Genomic DNA, 19,321 nt, shown 5'->3' on the forward strand with positions numbered 1-19,321 from the left:
CTGTGACGTAAACCTGAGTGTGACAATGAGGTTACGGTTGAAACTAAATCGAACAGGAAGGCAGCGACCCCCTTTGAGCCAATCAGAGTTAAACTGATGACCTCGTTATGGCGCCTCCTGCTGGCCGTTTAAAGAGACGCAGCACTAAAGTGATGCAACGACCAGCGTGAGACTGATGAGAAAAAACAGGAATAAACACGATTCATGACCCAACACCAGCTCTGCTGTTGGAAACAAGCCGTCTGTGGATCCTTAATAAGTCATAATTCGTGCAAAATTAAGTCTTTAAGACCATCTTAATGAGAAAAAATGTATTTATGTTGTTTTTTGGGATTTTAAGACGCTGCATTCAAGATGGCCGATGTGTAGGGCTGTTGCATATGTTCGTATGATTTCTAAAAACAAGCAAAAACACCTGTATCGCATCTTTTTGCGAAGATTTTGCATCTTTCTAGTGGTGGTTTCGAATCTTTGTGGTAATTTTGACTCTTTAGTGGTGATTTAGTGTCTTTTATTGCCTCTTCATAGTGGTTTTTACATCTGTTTTAAACCAGCCACAAAACAATAAAATGGGCCCATTTTTCCATTTTCTCAGCGTCCAATAACGCTGAAAATCAAGATGTAAGATAAAATAAACCAAATTAATCCTGAAGGAAAGTCTTTGTCGCAAAATGTTCCCAAAAATAGAATGTAACAGTAAAAAACATTCATTTATTGGTTCAGTCCTTTTCCATTTTAGATGGTGGGCTGGTTGGTTGGTTGGTTGGATGGTTGGTTGGTTGTTTTTTGTCTGTATTTCACTGAAAAACTGGTTTTATTTTTGCATCCAGTTGTTGCTGCTGCTGGTTTTCACAGGAGAGGAAACTAGAATCTGAAGACTTTTAACATCTGAGATGCTGTTAATTTTTGGTTTTAGAAGCTCTAATGAATTTCTGCTCTTAGATTTCCTTTCCTGAAGCAGTAAATGTTCTAGAAATGTTCTGGATTTACTGACCTTCACATCTTAAAGTGTTAATAAAAGTGTTGTGCATCAAGTTGATCTAAAACCTGAACCAGATTTCTGTTTGTTTGTTTCCTGTTTACTTCTATAAAGTGTCATTTCTGTATTTGTAAAGCTGCTTCTTGTTCCTCAGTGTTCCTACGTTCCGCCCTGTGAGAGGGACAACCAGAAGAACAAAGACAGCGTCCTGTGGTGGGAGGACTACTTCACCAGAGAGGTCAGCAGTCAGTCCTTCACCTGCTTCTTCAACCAGCAGAGGAGGTGAGGCGGCAGCTCCGTCTATTTCCAGGTGTGATTGGGAGAAATTGGAAACAGAAGAGGTGTGATGCTGTGAAATGAGCTGACAGATCGATGTCATCGCAGGAGATTACAGATGTCCAGCTCCTCCTGATTTATGACCTCTGAATCCAGACGTCTTCATCTCACAGCTCAGTTTATTGTTGCTGCTGCAGGAAAATAACTTAAATGAAACTAATATTCAGTTTCAGGATCAGTAACGTCTGTCTAAAGAGTACAGATGAAAAAACAGCCTCTTAGTTTTTATAGCAGCGTTTATTAATGTGTAGGATCCCCGGTAAAATACACAAAGAAAATAAGTCTAACATATGTAGAACTAAATAAACAATATATAAAACTAAGCAAAATATATGAATAAAAGAAAATATATAACATATTTTTCTAGCACACACATGCTTCACATCATGATGCTGCCACCACCGTGCTTCACACCATGATGCTGCCACCACTGTGCTACACACCATGATGCTGCCACCACCGTGCTTCACATCATGATGCTACCACCACCGTGCTTCACATCATGATGCTGCCACCACCATGCTTCACATCATGATGCTGCCACCACCGTGCTTCACATCATGATGCTGCCACCACCGTGCTACACACCATGATGCTGCCACCACCGTGCTTCACATCATGATGCTGCCACCACCGTGCTACACACCATGATGCTGCCACCACCATGCTTCACATCATGATGCTGCCACCACCGTGCTTCACATCATGATGCTGCCACCACCGTGCTTCACATCATGATGCTGCCACCACCGTGCTTCACATCATGATGCTGCCACCACCATGCTTCACATCATGATGCTGCCACCACCGTGCTTCACATCATGATGCTGCCACCACCGTGCTTCACACCATGATGCTGCCACCACCGTGCTTCACACCATGATGCTGCCACCACCGTGCTACACACCATGATGCTGCCACCACCGTGCTTCACACCATGATGCTGCCACCACTGTGCTACACACCATGATGCTGCCACCACCGTGCTACACACCATGATGCTGCCACCACCGTGCTACACACCATGATGCTGCCACCACCATGCTTCACATCACGATGCTGCCACCACCATGCTTCACACCATGATGCTGCCACCACCGTGCTTTACATCATGATGCTGCCACCACCATGCTTCACATCATGATGCTGCCACCACCATGCTTCACACCATGATGCTGCCACCACCGTGCTTTACATCATGATGCTGCCACCACCATGCTTCACACCATGATGCTGCCACCACCATGCTTCACACCATGATGCTGCCACCACCGTGCTTCACATCATGATGCTGCCACCACCATGCTTCACACCATGATGCTGCCACCACCGTGCTTCACATCATGATGCTGTTCAACTTTGAATTAATGCAGATATTTTATTTAACACTTAGGGGATGTTACAGAGGGCTTTACTTGCTGCTATTTTATACTTTAAGATATAACTCTTCAATTTACTGTTTGGCCATTCAGGTGACATTGAAAAGAAGACTGGATGTAAAGTCTGAAGGGAAGTAGATTATCAGAGGTTACAAACTGAAAATAAACAGCGGTGATTTATAACAGCAGGTAGACTGTTGGTTAAAGGAACTGCTCTCCTGCTTTATTCAGGTCTTTTTAATTCTGTGACCAAAAACCGATGAGACAAAGAAAAAGTGCTTCATGGTGTCAGCTTAATCCTCCTGTTACTCTCAGACGGTGTTTAACTGTGACCTTGGCTGCTTTTATTTTTGTCTTTGCAACAGAACGAGGAAATTGTGATGTGAAGGTCCGCTGGGAGCTGGTTGACGCCACAGATCAGCTCTTTAGAGAAAAACTGGAACACTCAAAAGGCTGTTTAAAGATATGGAAAAGACAGAGCTAGTTTTCGTGTGTTGGAGTTTGTTTCAGAAGTAGCATAAAGGTTACGTCTCAAAGCTTTAAGTCAGTGAATAAAAACCTAAATCAAACTTCTCTCTGGGAAATATTCAATTACTTTATAAAATCTGGAGTTAGCATAATAATAAAACGATTATATTGCGAATAGCTTAGCCATGTGTATATTAAATTACTTTATGCTCGGGTAGTTGATGTTGGAATACAATTAGCTTGCATAAATAGCATTAGAATTACTGGTTCTTGATTACAAGCAGCTTCACCATGCTAATACAGTGCTAAACGTTCATCCTATTAGGTGTTGATAGACTAAGGTTGCTAAACAATGCTAAGGCTAACATGACATTATGTTTACCCGGTTCTCCACTACAAGTAATGTCAATTAATTTAAAATATAAAAAGCTAAAATACATCACATCATGATGCTGCCAAATTCTGTTTTATTTATTGTCTCTTTTTTTTTCTTTGATTGCAGATTAATAAACTTTCCTCCTTTTCTAGTGAAACATGAGAAGAAATATTAGTTTGAGTCTCTGGTTACTGTTTTTATCTCTTCCTGTTTCAGGCCTGATGACGTCTTGTGGCGACGTTCCCACGACACCAGCGTCCTGCTGCACTGTGTCCTCTGGCCAATGGTGTCGCTGCTTCTGGGCACGCTCATTGTGCTCCTGACGGTTTGCGCCCGCTCGCTGGCAGTTCGCGCCGAAGCCCTCCAGAAGAGGAAGTGTTCCTATGAGGTTTGCCAGGACCTGTCCGCCGCCATGCCCTCGGATCACCGCGGCAACAAGGCCGGAGACCCCCTGACGACGAACTCTGATGACCCCGAGCTGCTGTCGCCGTCCAGGACCCTGCCGTTGTTTGCGGTGCCGATTCGGCGCCGAGACCGGGAACATTGAAGCAGAAAGGAAAGGTGTTATTTGGCGGCATAAAATGCGAGGACGCCACCTGCTGGAGGAGTTTATAGATCCAACGTGTTGAAGACGAAGGGAAACCTGTTGCCTTCAGCAGAAACACTGTAGACAAACGTCGTGAAACTATCGTATGAGTCGAATCTCCTGAGTTGTTGTTGAAGTGGTTCTGGTTCTGGTTGGGTTCTGATTGCTGGTTCCACTTTGGATCTGGTTTCTAGTCCAGAAAATTCCAGATTCATTCAGCTCCGGTGCTAAAGAATCTCCCATCAAACCTCCTGGTTAGTTCGTCAACGGAAACCTTAAAGACGGGAAACTGATTATCTTATTTGAGGAAACACTGATGGACATTTGGACTAAATAATGAATCAATTCCAATGGAAAACAACCAACAGATTAATCAGCTATGTAAATAATCAATAGTTGCATCCAAACCTCAAAAAAGGCCAAAATTACAAATGAAAATAAACATGAAATTATCACAAAAAAAGACTTAAACCACAAAAAAGATGAAAAATTATGTCAAATAGACACAAAATTGCAACAAAAAGCACGGAATTAGCACAAAAAGGATTAAAAATCACCACAATGACATGAAAAGACATAAAATTATCATACAACAAGATGAAAAATAACAAACTATGAGTATGACACAGTTAGAATGACAAATCTGAAAAAAGACAAAACTGAAATTGTTGAAACCACCACAAAAAGATGCTGAATTATCTCAGATAGATACAAAATCCCCATGAAGGCACAAAACCCACCAAAGACACAAAATTACCACAAAAAGAAGCAAAATCATGACAAAGATGTGAAATCACCACAAAATGAGTCAAAATGACCACAATAACACACAAAATTACCAGAAAAACATACAAAATTACCACATAAAGATGCTAAATTACCTAAAAGAGACACAAAATCCAGCAAAATAGTTGCATATTCATTTATCAGTTAATCGATTAGTGGACTAATTAGTTCTAGTTCCATGTTTAGATGTCATATTTTGAGGAAAACTGGAGGCAGGATGTTTTTTTAAGCTGTTATTGCAACAAAACCAATATTAGCTCCTAATCTGCATTGTTTTTCAGGTAATTTTTGTGAAATTTAACTCGCTGATCGCAGTTTCTAACTTTGAGATTTGATTGGAGATTCATTAAAAAGCCGTTGGAACCCGACCGGAGATACAAGGACGCTCAATCTTTACTGTAGCTCTTCTTCTACTGTAGTTTCCCTGCAAGTTCCAGTAGCCATAAATGTTTCTGAGATCCTGTAACCAGACTTTCTAACAGACGAGGCTTTATATATTAAGATATAAATAGATCCATATGTGGAGATGAAGGGCGTCGACTGCAGCACTTTCTACCTGAACCATGTTTTAGCTTCATCTGTCCAGAAGAGCATGAAGCCGGAACATTATCCTTCTTATTTAGAGTTTTAGTTTCATCCAGAAAAGTCTCCAGATTCGTCTTTAATTATTTAGAAGACTCAAAGAAACCAGTGAGAAGGTAAAAGTCAATAACTGGAAGTAAATTTAAATAATTGAACCTACATTGTTAATTATTAACGTATTGAAATGTGCTCATCAGAGGCCCATTAGCGGCTCCTGGTGATGTCGGGACTCCAGACCTCCTCCTAATGATGCTCTTTGAACCGTGGAGGTGTTTACAGACAGCAGGAATGTAAACGTTGGAGGTCAAACCGGCTGCAAAGGTCACAGAGAAACTGGTAAAACCGAAACAAAGGCGAGTTTCTGTTGGTTGTTTGATTCAAGGCCTAAATTTAATAGAATCCGAGAGAAATGTGAAGATGAAACTGACTGATTTTGTCCCATTTCATTCACCAAATTCAGAGAAAATCAGCAAAAGAAAACGTGAATTATGTGAGTTTTAACTCTCTGAACTCCTAGCAGCAGTTTCTGGGTAGTTTTCTAAATCTCGTGTCACATTTTTCTTCACTGCAATCTGAAGTCCTCTGTGGAACCAGAACAACATGAAGAAGGAGAGAGAACTCCGAAATGTCTTCTGTCACTAGGACTAAGTTAGAATGGCAGAAATCAGAAAAAAATAAGTAGTTGAAATTGGGGAAACCACCGCAAAAATATGCTAAATTACCTAAAAATCCCAATAAAGGCTCAAAATCCCCACAAAACCATCAGGAAAAGACACAAAATCACCAAAAAATGTGCAACATTAATACAAAAAGTTGCAAAATCATGACAAAAAACACAAAATTAGCACAAAAAGGATTAAAAGTCCCCACAAAACATGCAAACCCACCATGAAAAGACACAAAATCATTACAACGTAATGCAAAATAACAAGCTATGAGTGTAACACAATTAGAATGAGACAAACCTGAAAAAAGAAAGAGTTGAAATTGGTGAAACCACCACAAAATGATGCTAAATTATCTAAAACCTACACAAAATCCCCACAAAAAGAAGCGTAATGTTACAAAAGATTTGAAATTACCAGAAAAATACTCCAAATTACCGCAAAAAGATACAAATTCCCCATAAACACTCAAAATCACCACAAAAAGACACATAATTACCACAAAAACACTCAAAAGTACCAAAAAAACACTGAAAATTACCACAAAAAGACACAAAATCACCACAAAAGATGTGAAATTACCATAAAAACACTCACGATTACCACAAAAAGAATCAAAATCACTACTATTAACACAAAAGACTCAAAATTACCACAAAAACATTCAGAGATACTAAAAGACTCCAAAGAGATGCAGAATCACCACAAAAAGATGCAAAACTACTGTAAAAAGACAGAAGAAAAGACGCCAACAACCATCGTGTTTTTGGTTTGTTCTAAAGATGTCTTCAAACCCTTCAGCAGGTTTTTGGGGTTCAGAGGTTAAAACTCTAAAAGACGCTTTAAGACTTTGATGTTCAAGATGATCTGGTTCCTCTGATCTGATGTTCTTCCTTTTTGAAGAAAGAGTCTGAACAGATCATAGCAAAACCAGCAGGTTCTAAAGAGAACGTTCCTCAGAGAACGTATGAATGTAAAGAGGTAGCAGATCCTGATGTAGCTTCAAGAGAAAACTGTCGGTGCCTGAAGGAAGCAAACTAAAGTCACTTTTACCTTCTACCACACTTCCTTTCCTTCTTTCTTTCCCCCTTTTATCCTTTTAATCTTTATTTTTTCTTTCCCAGTTTCACACTAAAATGTGTAAAATTTGATGGTCCACAGTGCAATATCTGTAAAGATATAAAATTACCACAAAAAGATGCCAAATTACCATAAAAAGACTCAAAATGATCACCAAAAGACCTAATATTGACAGAAAAAGACATAAAATCACCACAAAAAGATGAAAAACTACGGAAAAAACACTCAAAATTACCACAAAAAGATTAAAATGAGATCAAAAAGACTCAAAATTATCAGAAAAGGGCTCAAAATTAGCACATAAAGATGTGAAATCACCACAAAAAGACTCAAAATTACCACAATAGCATCCTAACTCACCACAAAAATACTAAATTGCTTCAAAAAGATGCCCAATCACCAAAAAAAATTGTAAAATTACAATAAAAAGAATTAAATCACCACAAAAGACCCCAAATTACCTTAAAAAGACCCAAAATCACCACAAAAAGACTAAAAATCACAACAGAAGACCCAAAATCACCACAAAATGACTCAAAATCAAACACAAAAGACTCAAAATTCCCACAAAACCACCATGAAAACAAATGACCACAATAAGACATAAAATCAATGTGAACTAAATCTATAATTTACGTCTTTCAGAGGCGTCGAACTTCAACCCAAACTGTAAACTTTTACCTGAACTGAGGAAGTTTAGTAGCAGAACGATAAACTGTCAACCAACTCTTTCTTTTTCTTTCTTTCCCCGCAAAGTTTTGACTTTCTAACCTTTATTTCCCATCTCTTACTTTCCTTTTCCATTTTTTTCTGTGCTAAAATCACAAACCTGTTGGATAAAAACTCCAAATCAGCAACTCAAACCATAAACAAACAGATTTGTTTGGGTTTTTAAAGCTCAGAGACACTGTCAGCTGTTATTTTTCTGATCATCCAGGTTTAAAACGATCCCATTCTTTGGATTTTCCTCCAGTCGTCCGTCCTCTCCAAAGAAAAAGTAGCTTCTTGTAGCATTTCTGTGTTTTTATGAGACTTTAAGAGCTTTTCGTTGTCTGTCTGTTGGGTTTTCTATCTGAAGCCATAAGCTGGACTTTAAACAGGAAGTGTTTGGTCTTTCATTGATCCTGACCAGTTTAATGTCTGTTAACTCCTTCATCTGCTGTACTTCCATGGTTTTTCCTGTTCTCGCTGCTTTTCCATGAACTCTGAGTGTCGTCTGCGGGTGTTTTGTCGTCATCCATCTTTGTTCGGACCCTCAGCACTGTACCATGTGACCCAGGTAGCTGCTTCGCCGTCTTTAATAATCAACAACTGTTGTGCCTGATAGAGATCTTTAAATAAAAACACACTTTGTCTTCAAACTCCGTCTCTCTGCTGGTTTTTTGTCTATTGTCACAAAACTATTTGTTACATTGATGCAAAATTAACACAAGGCGCACAATTACGACAAAAAAAATTATATCATCATCATGGTATATCATGTCCCTCTAAAAACATCATAGTATAGCCTTTGGTATGAAAAAACGCCATCATATATATCGTATATTGTACAAATAAGTCAAAGGAAAGAGACATACATTGTAGAATTGTAGTAATTGTGGGCTGACTGATTTACTGATTATCAGTATTTTATTTTTTACTGATTTACGGTAATAAATACATTTAAAAATGGTGCTACTTTGGCTCTGAACCTTTATCTACCTGTGGTCGCTCTGTCTTCTGGAGTGATTTGATTGGTTATACGTCACGAATAAAACTCCTTTAACTTAACATCTGTAAACAAAACAAAAACGTATCAACAAAGTTTTCTGTTAGAGTTTGTGTTCTTCTAAGTTTAACTCCAAGATTTTAAATACTTTCATTTACTGCAAATGAATATCTACTCCAAATGTCTCACTAATAATCATTACCAGCCTTAAAAACCCACAAAACACCCCTCTATACTGGACCACACTTAGTACAGTCCGGTTCCCCCTTCTGTAAATCTGCTTGGAATCTTCCACTTCCTGTTTGTCAAAGTGGCCTTCTACCTGGACAGGTTTTGTTGGAGCTCATGCAACAAACATTTTGGGTAACTGCACTTTAATATGGATGGATGACACTGAATTAGAGTCTGTTTTAATGAGACTGAGTTCAGATGTGTAGCTCTGTCATTAAATAGGAAATTATTTCTCAGAATTCACAGAGAAAAGTCTGAAATGTTTGCTAGGTTAGCGTCCCACATGTTCTTTGGCTCAGCTAAAGCTAACTCTCTCCAACTTCTGGATCTCTTGAGTTGCTTGTTGTTAAAATATCTTGCTAGAGGTGCTGAAGCTCAGCAAGTCTGAGATGTTTGTTCAAAATCAGCTCATTCTCAAGTCTGATCTGAACTGTCCTCTTTTGTTTGAACTTTCCCTAAACTTAGGAGTTAATGACAGAGCAGCACATCCAGACTCAGTCTCATTTATGTAGAGATTAAACTTCAGTGTCATTCATTGATGTTAAAGTGCAGTTTTTCAAATGTTTGTTGCACATGCTCCCGACCAAACCAGTCCAGGTGGAAGACGATGTGAAGAGAAAGCTCCAGAGGATGAATATCACACATTTACATTGGAAATAAATGTCCTTTAATTAGACGTTGTCATGCAAAAGTTGGATTTCCCTTTAATGATGTTCAAATCTTTGTTGAGTGTTTTGTTGATGTTGGTTTCTAAATGTTTTTGACACTCGGCCCCAAAGATTAAAACCTTCTACGGCTCACAAGCTGCAACAATTCACACATTATCAACTATCTTTCTGACTAAACTAAGATAAAAAGTGAAAACTGCCTGATTCCTGCATCATGAATGTAAATCTTTTTGGTTTTTATCACAGTAAACGGAATATATTAATTATTTTTATATTTTTTTGTCATATTAAAAATATGACAAAGTAAGAAATTTAAAGCTCTTGACTAATCCAATTTATTACTTGGTTTTTAAGAGACTAATGGACAACTAAAATAACTTTCTAAACTAAAACTAATAAACATGAGGTCAAATAGAAAGAACAGTTTTAAATACTGCAGTCCCACGACGACAAGAATAAAGTTTGTCAACAAAAACTAAATCTGCTGGTGGATTCCATGAAAGTCCTAATAAATGATAATAAAGTGTGATGCTAAAGGTTTGTGGTGCTAAAAATCTCAAAGATATCAAGTTGAACATGTGGATGGAGGTTGATAAAAGTTGACCTTTCATTTCTCTGGAGCGACTCCATGGATTTTATGGATGGTGGTTAAAGACCTGCTCTTCTAGTGGTCTTCCTTCTAGTCGCTGTAAAAAGTCAGTCCATCCTGGCCGACTTCAACACCTCTTCATGACAAGTTGTTCTGCCTCCGACCTGGTGGAAACTCCAGAAACTGAGGAAAACCTGTGGAGACTCGAAGAACTCGTGGGGCGGGGGAAGGTGTGGTGGGCGGTGGGGGGAGGTGGGGGAGTAGAGGGGGGAGGCCGCCACCCACCTCCCCGCCTACTCTCCGCCCTGACTCCACCCAGACTCCGCCTTGGCTCCACCCATGTGGTCACTTGAGGAACTACGATGCCAAAGGGACGACGAATTTATTTCTTTGTATCTGATCTGTAGCTCAGTGAGTTAAGGATTTGCCTATGGAGCTGCAGGTCGCTGGTTCAAGACCAGACACTTCTTAAATTTTCTCAAAATCCTGACAAAGACAAAGAAAGAAAAGTGCCACTGGCGGGTCTTGAACCTGCGACCTTCCACTCCGTAGTCTCTCCTCTTATCCTCCTGAGCTATTCGCTCAGATACTAATTCTTCTTTTTTTTGCGCATTTGTCATCTATTTTTTGTCGTTTTCGAGTTTTTTTTTAACTTGAGTCTCGACTCGACCGTTTTTCTCAGGAGGTTGGACTTCAGCCTTTGTGCTGGAGGGTGGAACCCTCAGTTCCAAGACTTTCCAAAGCCTCGAGACCTCCTGAGTCCTCAGGACCTGAGCTTTCACACAGTCTGAGGGCTGAAATTTTCTAAGTCCCACAGTAGTTCTCTGTTAGTTTGAACCTTCAGACAGTCCAAGGACTGAAATCCTCTAAGTTCCTGAGTAGTTCTCTGTTAGTTTGAACCTTCAGACAGTCCAAGGACTGAAATCCTCTAAGTTCCTGAGTAGTTCTCTGTTAGTTTGAACCTTCAGACAGTCCAAGGACTGAAATCCTCTAAGTTCCTGAGTAGTTCTCTGTTAGTTTGAACCTTCAGACAGTCTGAGGACTGAAGTTTTAAAAGTTTCTCAGTACGTCTCTGTTAGTTTGAACTTTCTGGTTAACAGAAGCCTTAAAACTTGTGATCATGAGTCTTGATTTCACATTTAGATCATCCATCTGAGTTCTTCTCAGACCTTCACCTGTGGGTTTTTTAGAAATCCTCAACAAACTTTGATTCTCTTCACTGAACAGTAAAGTTTGTGGAGATCAGAAGGTAACATTAGTTTGATCAATGCCTTCAACTACTAGTAGACTTTATCTGGAAAGCAGTTTTCTGAAATGAGTTCTTAGTAAATCTGTCCACAATCAAACCAAGAACATAGAAAGAGGAAATGTTTGAAGAAACAACTTGATGTTTTCATTTCAGACTAGAAAACGCTTTTAGTCCTTTATCTGTTCTTGCTCTTTTTGATCGTTTTGTTTCTTCTGTTTAATTTTATCTTCTAAAGTCTAACTGGTGTCTTTTCAAATATTTTGTCTTTAGTTTGATTCTTCTTAAATGTTTAGTTTTGCTTTTTTCTCACCTTTTATTCTTTTATAATGTCTGATTTGATTTCCAAATGTTTTGTCTTTTTAATGTTTAATTGTTGTTTTTTCAAATGTTTCATCGGCTTGTTTGAAAAATTTGCTTTTTTTCCCCAATGTTTAATTTTTTGATTAAATCTTTAAGGTTTTTCTTTTTAAATGTTTTACCACCTTTTAATGTTTAATTTTCTTTTTAAATGCTTCATTGTATTTTCTGTTTAATTCCTATTTAAAGTTTTATTGTCTTTAAGATTTAATTTTCTAATTAAACATTGAATTTTTTAATTAAATGTTTTGTCTTTTTAAAGGTTTAATAATCTAATTAAATGTTTAGTATTTTTTAAATATTTAATCTTATTCTTGTTTAAAAATTATTTTTAAATTTTTAATTATGTAAAATATTTTCTCTGTAATTTAATGAAGTTAAACATTAAATACAATTAAATGACATTAAACCAACAAAATGTTGAATGAGATAATTAAACACGATACAAAACATGTAAGTATGAAATTAAACAAAATTTTTTAAATAAAATTATTAAAATATTAATAATATAATATTTTACATAATTAAACATTTAAAAAAATACTTTTTAAACAAAAACATTTCTTTTAAAAGTTTTATTGTATTAATTTTTTTCCCTTTGATTTAATTGCTTTTTGTTATGTAGTTTATTTCTTTAATATTTTTCTGTCAAGATTTTAACCCCAACCTTAAAAATGAAACAAACCCTTAAATCACAATGAAAATACTTCTGTTGTCACAATCATGAGTTAGTCAATTATTCAGTTTATCAATTCAACTTTATTTGTTTAGCACCTTTCACACAGATGACAAAACTAAACAAGCAAAGAGAAAAAAACTGCTAAAACTATGATTAAAACTCAAAAACATATTTTAAAAAAGATTTAACATGGTAATAAAATGTGATGTGTTCAGGGGATGGAGGGAGTTTATTGAAGTCTTCTTGGGCTCACATGGGAAATCATTTAAAATATAAACTTGATATTCAGTCTAAGGAAACTGCAGAGCAACAGAAGAAGCAACAATATCTCCTGTTTTCTCCTTTAATGAGTCGACTCTTCTTGTGCTTTCAGACCAAAGAACTACAGACTCTTCACAACCTGCTCAAACTCTTGGTACAGGACCTCACCACACGGGTCAAGAAGGTTTCTGTCTCATTTCTACTCTGAAGCTCACCTTCTCCTGCTCAAACTGCTGACAAATGTTTCTGCTGCTCTAAAGTCTGGTCTCCAGAACTTCCTAAAAACTCTCAAAGTCTCTTCTGCTGCAGGTTGCTTTGTAGAACTGTTCCAGAAAACCTCACTAAACCACATGGAGGAGCCTCAAGATAGTCGTCCAAATGAAACCATACAAAAACCAAACTAGCACAACCCAAACGCTAAAGTCTCCTGCAGCCTACCAGAGAACCTCTGAGAACAGAGAATCAGGACAGGAACTCTTACCTTCTGGACAACCAACGTTGGTTCTCAAACAAGAATACAGAATGTGTCTGACCAAAAACCTCTGAAGACTCACTACAGCCAAGATAAAGACACAACTCAGCTGCACCAAATCCACTAATCACTGCACACAGTAGCACCATGTGCTAACTGTGGCTAAAGAACCACATTTACCAAGACAACTATCCAGTACAAAGCCCTAAAACACACCAAGAAACACATTAAAGATGATTTTACTGCTGTAAGCTGCAAGCCAACGCCTAAAGAACAAACTAAAGCAATGGAACCAAACCCAGTTCAGTGGTGAAGAGAAACAGAGGAAATGTTTGTCTGCAGCTAAATAAAGCAGGAAGACACTGAGCTGCTCAGGTGTTCCTGATAACACCAAGCAGCCACCTGGACAGCCAATAGGAACACAGCTTACTGGAAGTCCAGAGGGCTGGGTTAGTGAAGGAAATTTAGTTTAAAGTTGAAGCAGAAAGTTAACAAAGAAAGTTGAAAACTACCTTCTGATCCCTGAAATCTCTGAGTTTTCACACAAAGGACACCTGAACATGTCAAACTGGTTCCATAGTAGAATCATCATTGTAAAAACGTCATAGTATGGTGTGTTGCTCAAAAAAACATTAGGACCCGGCTGTCTAGGGTCGCTGAGGAGCAACACAAAAACAGGACAAACGCTGGTTTCCAGGGGGTTAGGAGGATATTTATTTGAAAGAGGAAGTTTACAACAACACAACATGTGAGCAGAAAAATCACAAAGTCTGTCTTTAGTTCAGCTGAAAATATTAGTTGTCAGAGATTGAAGCATCTGAGGGCCTCTTCAAAGGAAAACGTAGTTGATGAAGGTGTTCTGGAGCAGGACCAGAAAGACCATGACCAAGAAATTTTGGACGACATACTAAACTATGACGTTTTTGTCATGTTTTGGACGACATACTTTTTCACGCCCTACTTTACATTATTTCATCATATGGCACGTTTTTACATGATGAAAAAAAACACATTTTTTTTCGACATAGTATAGCAAGGCATTTTTTTGCGGCAAAATTCATGATGATTTTTATTCAATATTAGATTAATGCTACAACTAAATATAATTGGGTAAATTACTCAGCTGTTTATAATTTGGCTCCAGCTCTTTTAGCTCTTACACTTGAAAGAATTAAAACTTTAATCAACAGTTAATTTTAGTGTAAAAATGAATCATTAAAATCATTTTTGGCAAAAAGAACAACAATGTTCAGGTTGCACCATTGCCAGTGTGAGGTGTTTTCTTGTTTCTTAGTAATAATCTGAACGTCTTTAGTGGTTTTTGAATGATTAATTAATTATCAACAAGCTATTTTTGGAACTTCAGCCCTGACATGTTTCAGCTTCTCACATCTGAGACTGAAAATAATTGATTTAAAGACATTTTGATGGCAAAGAAAATGTTTTTTTGTTTAAAAATTGTCTTAAAAACAGTAAAAAACGGCCAAAACAGACTGATGCTATGTGATTTTTGTCTTCTGGTTCTTATCTTTTCTTTTTTATCACAGCCATATTTGTGTTTTAATTGATGCAGATTACAGAATTAATTGTTAAAAATGTAAGAAAAAGTCACTTAAAAGGGGACAAAAAGGCATCAAATTCTCACATTTTTCCAGCAAAAGCAACCAAAAGTTTATAGGCTTTGTGCTCCTAAATGTGTGGAAGTTTGCAGCAGCTCCTCTATGTTTAATGATGTTACTTTAAGAAATCTATTTTATTTCTCATTTTAACAGTTAATGAATAACATTTCATCATTAATCATTAATAAAAGTGAGCCGATATAGCTGGAGCTCTGTGTGTTTGTGCATCTTATGAAGTGAGATGTTTCCAGACTGAAGCTGCAGCTGGACTTGTGTTGGCTGGAACCTGTGGAACCCTGGATGGTTTCTAAGCAGGGCTCCGTTTCACGAAGCAGCTTCAACAAACTCTGAGTTTAACCCTGAACTCTGAGTTGATCTACTCTGAGATAGAAAACTCTGAGTTTCCCTCATTTCAGGGTTAACAAACTCAGAGTTTTCACTAAACCTGCTTCGTGAAACGGACCCCAGGTCTGTTGGGTCCTCTGGGGCTCTGAGGGGCTCCTGGCCTCCACTTTAGCCCCCGATGGCTGCTCTATCTGGGTTACCCAGTTCTCGCTGTGGCCCAGATCAATATGGAAACCACAAGTTTGTCAGAGGAGATAAAAATAAAAGACGCTGTTTCCTGTTAGTGTGTCTGTGCAGGAACTTTGTGCAGTTGAATTTCTGTGAGAAAGATGGAAAACAAAACTTTAAATATAATCAGTCCAGGAGCTGAAACTTATGAAGGAATGTTCTGATGTTTTTCTAAATGGTTTGGGTTCTGAAAAGGATTCATCTTCATCAAAGAACGTTCCACTGATCTAAACGTTGGCCTGTTATAATATGCTATAATATGATGTCACCATATGACATGTTAGAAGATGCCGTCTAAATTATCATATCAATCATAGTTTAGTATGTCGTCTGAAACGTTACATGACGTATTTATGACATTTTTTAGTATTTTTCATGCTATGACATGTTGTAATGCTACATGTTAAAATATGAGTTTTGATCCACTAATAAAAACTGAAACAACCACAGTTTGTCAAGCATTTTTAATTTGAACTTCATAATCCAGTTTACAGTGACGTCACAGCAAGTTATAAAAACAGATTCCAACATCATGTTATGGCTGAACGATGAGTCGGAAAATCAACAAACTTATCCAGAATACATCACAATGTATGCAAATTATACAGAAAATCATCAGGTCTGATGTATCCGGGACAATAATATGTGCAGCTGATTTAGTCTGTTATAATAAGTAATAATAACACTGAACTTTTTAGCATTATGTCATTAGAAATATGTTAAGAAAACACATCTTATATGAGCAGAAGTCATTTTGAACAACTCAAAACCTCCAGCACACGATTCAAACAGAAGAGAAAAAGGGTTGACAGAATATTCAACCAATTAGTATTTGGTAGATTTTAAAATGAATGGCTCAAAATCAGATGCTGTTTCTTTAGACTGTCATAAAATCACAAAATGTCAAATATTTCTGGATTAACTCCAATTCGTGATGGATTTTTAGTAGACAAACAGGGAAAACATTGTTCCTTTGTTGTATTCAGACTTCTACTTTATGTTTTAGATGTTTTAAGCTTTGAAATGTCCTTAAAAACTTATTGTAATACTGACTATAGCATGTTTGTTCAGTTTTTAGTCTGAATACAGCAGGTGAGATCTGCTACAAGTTCCTAAAAGAGGAATATTACACAGCATGAAACCTGACGCACTTATATATTTATTATAACATTTATTTTAAAAAAGAGTATTACATCAATATTTACATACAGCACTATGTGTAGGTTTGTTTTAAATAAAGAGCTTATATGGGGCAGTGAGTGAGAACAGACAGTAATAATAGAAGGTAGAAAAATAGATCTCCTCCCTTTTAGATCGGTAGCTAAAATCACACCTGAGATCAACCCGAGTTTCCCTTCGACACAAATAAAACCAACTTTAATTAAACATGTTTTCAAATTTGACCAAATATTAAGAAATATGAAGGTAAAAATGAACTAGGATTCTACTTAAATGATAATTTATTTGTGTTTTTGGTGTTAGAATTGGTGTGTGATGTGTGAATTCTGGGAATTTTCACACAATTCTCTGTCTGGCCTTGACTTCTGACTCATTAAACTATGAAAACTGTTTCTATCACATATTTTCAACCACATTTTGAAGATTTTCATGAGAAATAAGTGGTTAAAAACAGCAATATTTAAAAAAAAATATTTCTGTAATTTCACTAGTTTGAGGTGGATTTTGACTTTTTCTACAAAGAGTTAGAGTTTTTCAAACACCTTTCATGAATAAGACGTATGAAAACTCACACAACTGCTGTGTTGGTGAGATTTGAGAACAGAAGTGTTTAAAATCTGTGATCCTTGTGAAGTTTTATTGACTTGCAGATTTTTTTCTCTGAAGGTCTCAGTTTTCAGAAGTCTTCAGCGTCTGGTGTAGATGAAATCTGAGGAAACAGAGAAAAAAACCCACAAACAGGTGAGTCACGTGATAAATATTAAAGGTTTGATGGTTTCTAAAACTCAGGAAACTATGAAGTAATGATCTGTTGCTGACATGTTATAATATAACATGTTATAATATGGCCTGCTATGATATGACCTGCTATAGTATAACATGTCATTATATGACGTGTTATAGTATGACATGCTATAATGCGTCATATAGACACAACCTTTAATATGTGATTCATGTATCAAATATTAAAGGTTTGATGGTTTCTAAATCTCTATGAAGTGTTGTTGTTGTTGTTGTTGTTGTTTGGCTCCAGTCAGGCCAGAAAAGTTTCATTTCTATTAATTAAGTTTCAGAACTGAAAGACCAGAAATGTGTGAACATTATAACATCACAGTGAAGTTGAATTTTAGAATTTAAAACATGCAACTAATGTTTGTCTTCATGAATCAATCTGTTGCTGAACGGCTTCATCGATGAAAAACTGTAAAATATTCAGACGAGACGAAGAAAATAAATCAGAGAATCAACTGTGAGAAGCTTTAAGCAGCAATGTTTGGAAGTTTTCATTGAAAAAACAATCAACTGATGCTGTTGATGTATTGGTTAATTGGTGCAGAAGGACAGGAACGTGGGTTTCCTCGTCGGGTCTTCTTACCTCGGCAGTACTCGGGGTTGAAGTTTTCATAGATGGGGTAAAGAGGATTCTCCTGTTCGCTGCGATGCTTTCGGGCTCTCAGGACGTCACGAACACACTGATGCAGGAAGGAGTACTGGCACTGAAACACACACATTACAGGTATAAATATAGCACAGAACGTGGGATAGATGCTGTTTTTACTGTATTTAAACGAGAGAAAAAACATTAACAGATATATGCAGTTATTTGAGAGAAAAGGGGCTGAAAAACGGTAAATATTTAAAGAATGTTATTTCACACATTCCCTGCTGTTTGTTAAAGCTGATAATGTCTGGAAAAAAAATACATAGCAATTAAGATAGAAATAGTAAATTACTCTACTGCTTTTTACTGGATTTAAATCAGCAAAAAAAATGTTATTTCATAGATTTTCACCGTTATCTGAAAGAACTGTGTACCTTAAGGACTGAAAAAAATGTTATTTCACACATTTTGTTCTGTTTTTGTTTAATCAGATGAACATTTGCTTTTTTTACTTGTAAATTAAATTAGAATTAGCAAAGGTCATAATGGACAACAGTTTTAGCTTCAGATTAGTCCAGTATTTACCATTATTTTAAACCCAATTTACTACAATAGAAGCAGCTGCTAGAGCTCAATTTAATACTAATTTAATACATATTACAGCTCTAATTTAGTACAATATTAACAACAGTTTTAGCTCTAATGTAGTACGATATAAACAACCATTAGAGCTCTAATTTAATATGATATTCACAACAGTTTTAACTCTTATTTAGTGTTATATTTAACAACAGTTTCAGCTCTAATTTACCACAATATAAGCAACTGTTATAGCATTAATTTAGTAAGATATTAACAGTTTCAGCTGTAATTTACTGCACTATTAGAAACAGTTTAACTCTAATTTACTACAGTATTAGCAACTGTTAGAGCTCTAATTTAATACAATTCTAAAAACAGTTTTAGCTCTAATTTAGCAAAATATTAGCCACAGTTGTGGTTCCAATTTAGTGTATTTAACAACATTTTTAGTTCCAGTTTAGCAATATATTAACACCAGTTTTAGCTCTAAATTAGAATGATAATAATGACAGTTTTAGCTTGTTTTTAACTTGTTT

General features: G+C 36.8%; 2 protein-coding genes across 3 annotated transcripts in view; one reads left to right on the forward strand and one right to left on the reverse strand.

Annotated features, from left to right (window-relative positions):
• The window catches only part of LOC111563456 (calcium-activated potassium channel subunit beta-4), a 34,615-nt gene extending 26,017 nt beyond the window's left edge, over positions 1 to 8,598 (forward strand). For both annotated transcript variants that reach the window (XM_055006422.1, XM_023262528.3), the window contains 2 exons: positions 1,134 to 1,261; positions 3,755 to 8,598. In XM_055006422.1, coding sequence (XP_054862397.1) covers positions 1,134 to 1,261; positions 3,755 to 4,085 — 459 coding nt within the window. In that variant the 3' untranslated portion in view covers positions 4,086 to 8,598. The remainder of the gene's footprint in view (positions 1 to 1,133; positions 1,262 to 3,754) is intronic.
• Positions 8,599 to 16,092: 7,494 nt separating this feature from the next.
• The window catches only part of ptprb (protein tyrosine phosphatase receptor type b), a 50,143-nt gene continuing 46,914 nt past the window's right edge, over positions 16,093 to 19,321 (reverse strand). The window contains exons 39-40 of the mRNA XM_023262522.3: positions 18,198 to 18,318; positions 16,093 to 17,531 (exon numbers count right to left, since the gene is read on the reverse strand). Of these exons, the coding sequence (XP_023118290.2) occupies positions 17,509 to 17,531; positions 18,198 to 18,318 (144 nt within the window). The 3' untranslated portion in view covers positions 16,093 to 17,508. The remainder of the gene's footprint in view (positions 17,532 to 18,197; positions 18,319 to 19,321) is intronic.

Source organism: Amphiprion ocellaris, chromosome 21 (assembly GCF_022539595.1).
Source record: "Amphiprion ocellaris isolate individual 3 ecotype Okinawa chromosome 21, ASM2253959v1, whole genome shotgun sequence".
In the NCBI taxonomy this organism is placed as follows: Eukaryota; Metazoa; Chordata; class Actinopteri; family Pomacentridae; genus Amphiprion; species Amphiprion ocellaris.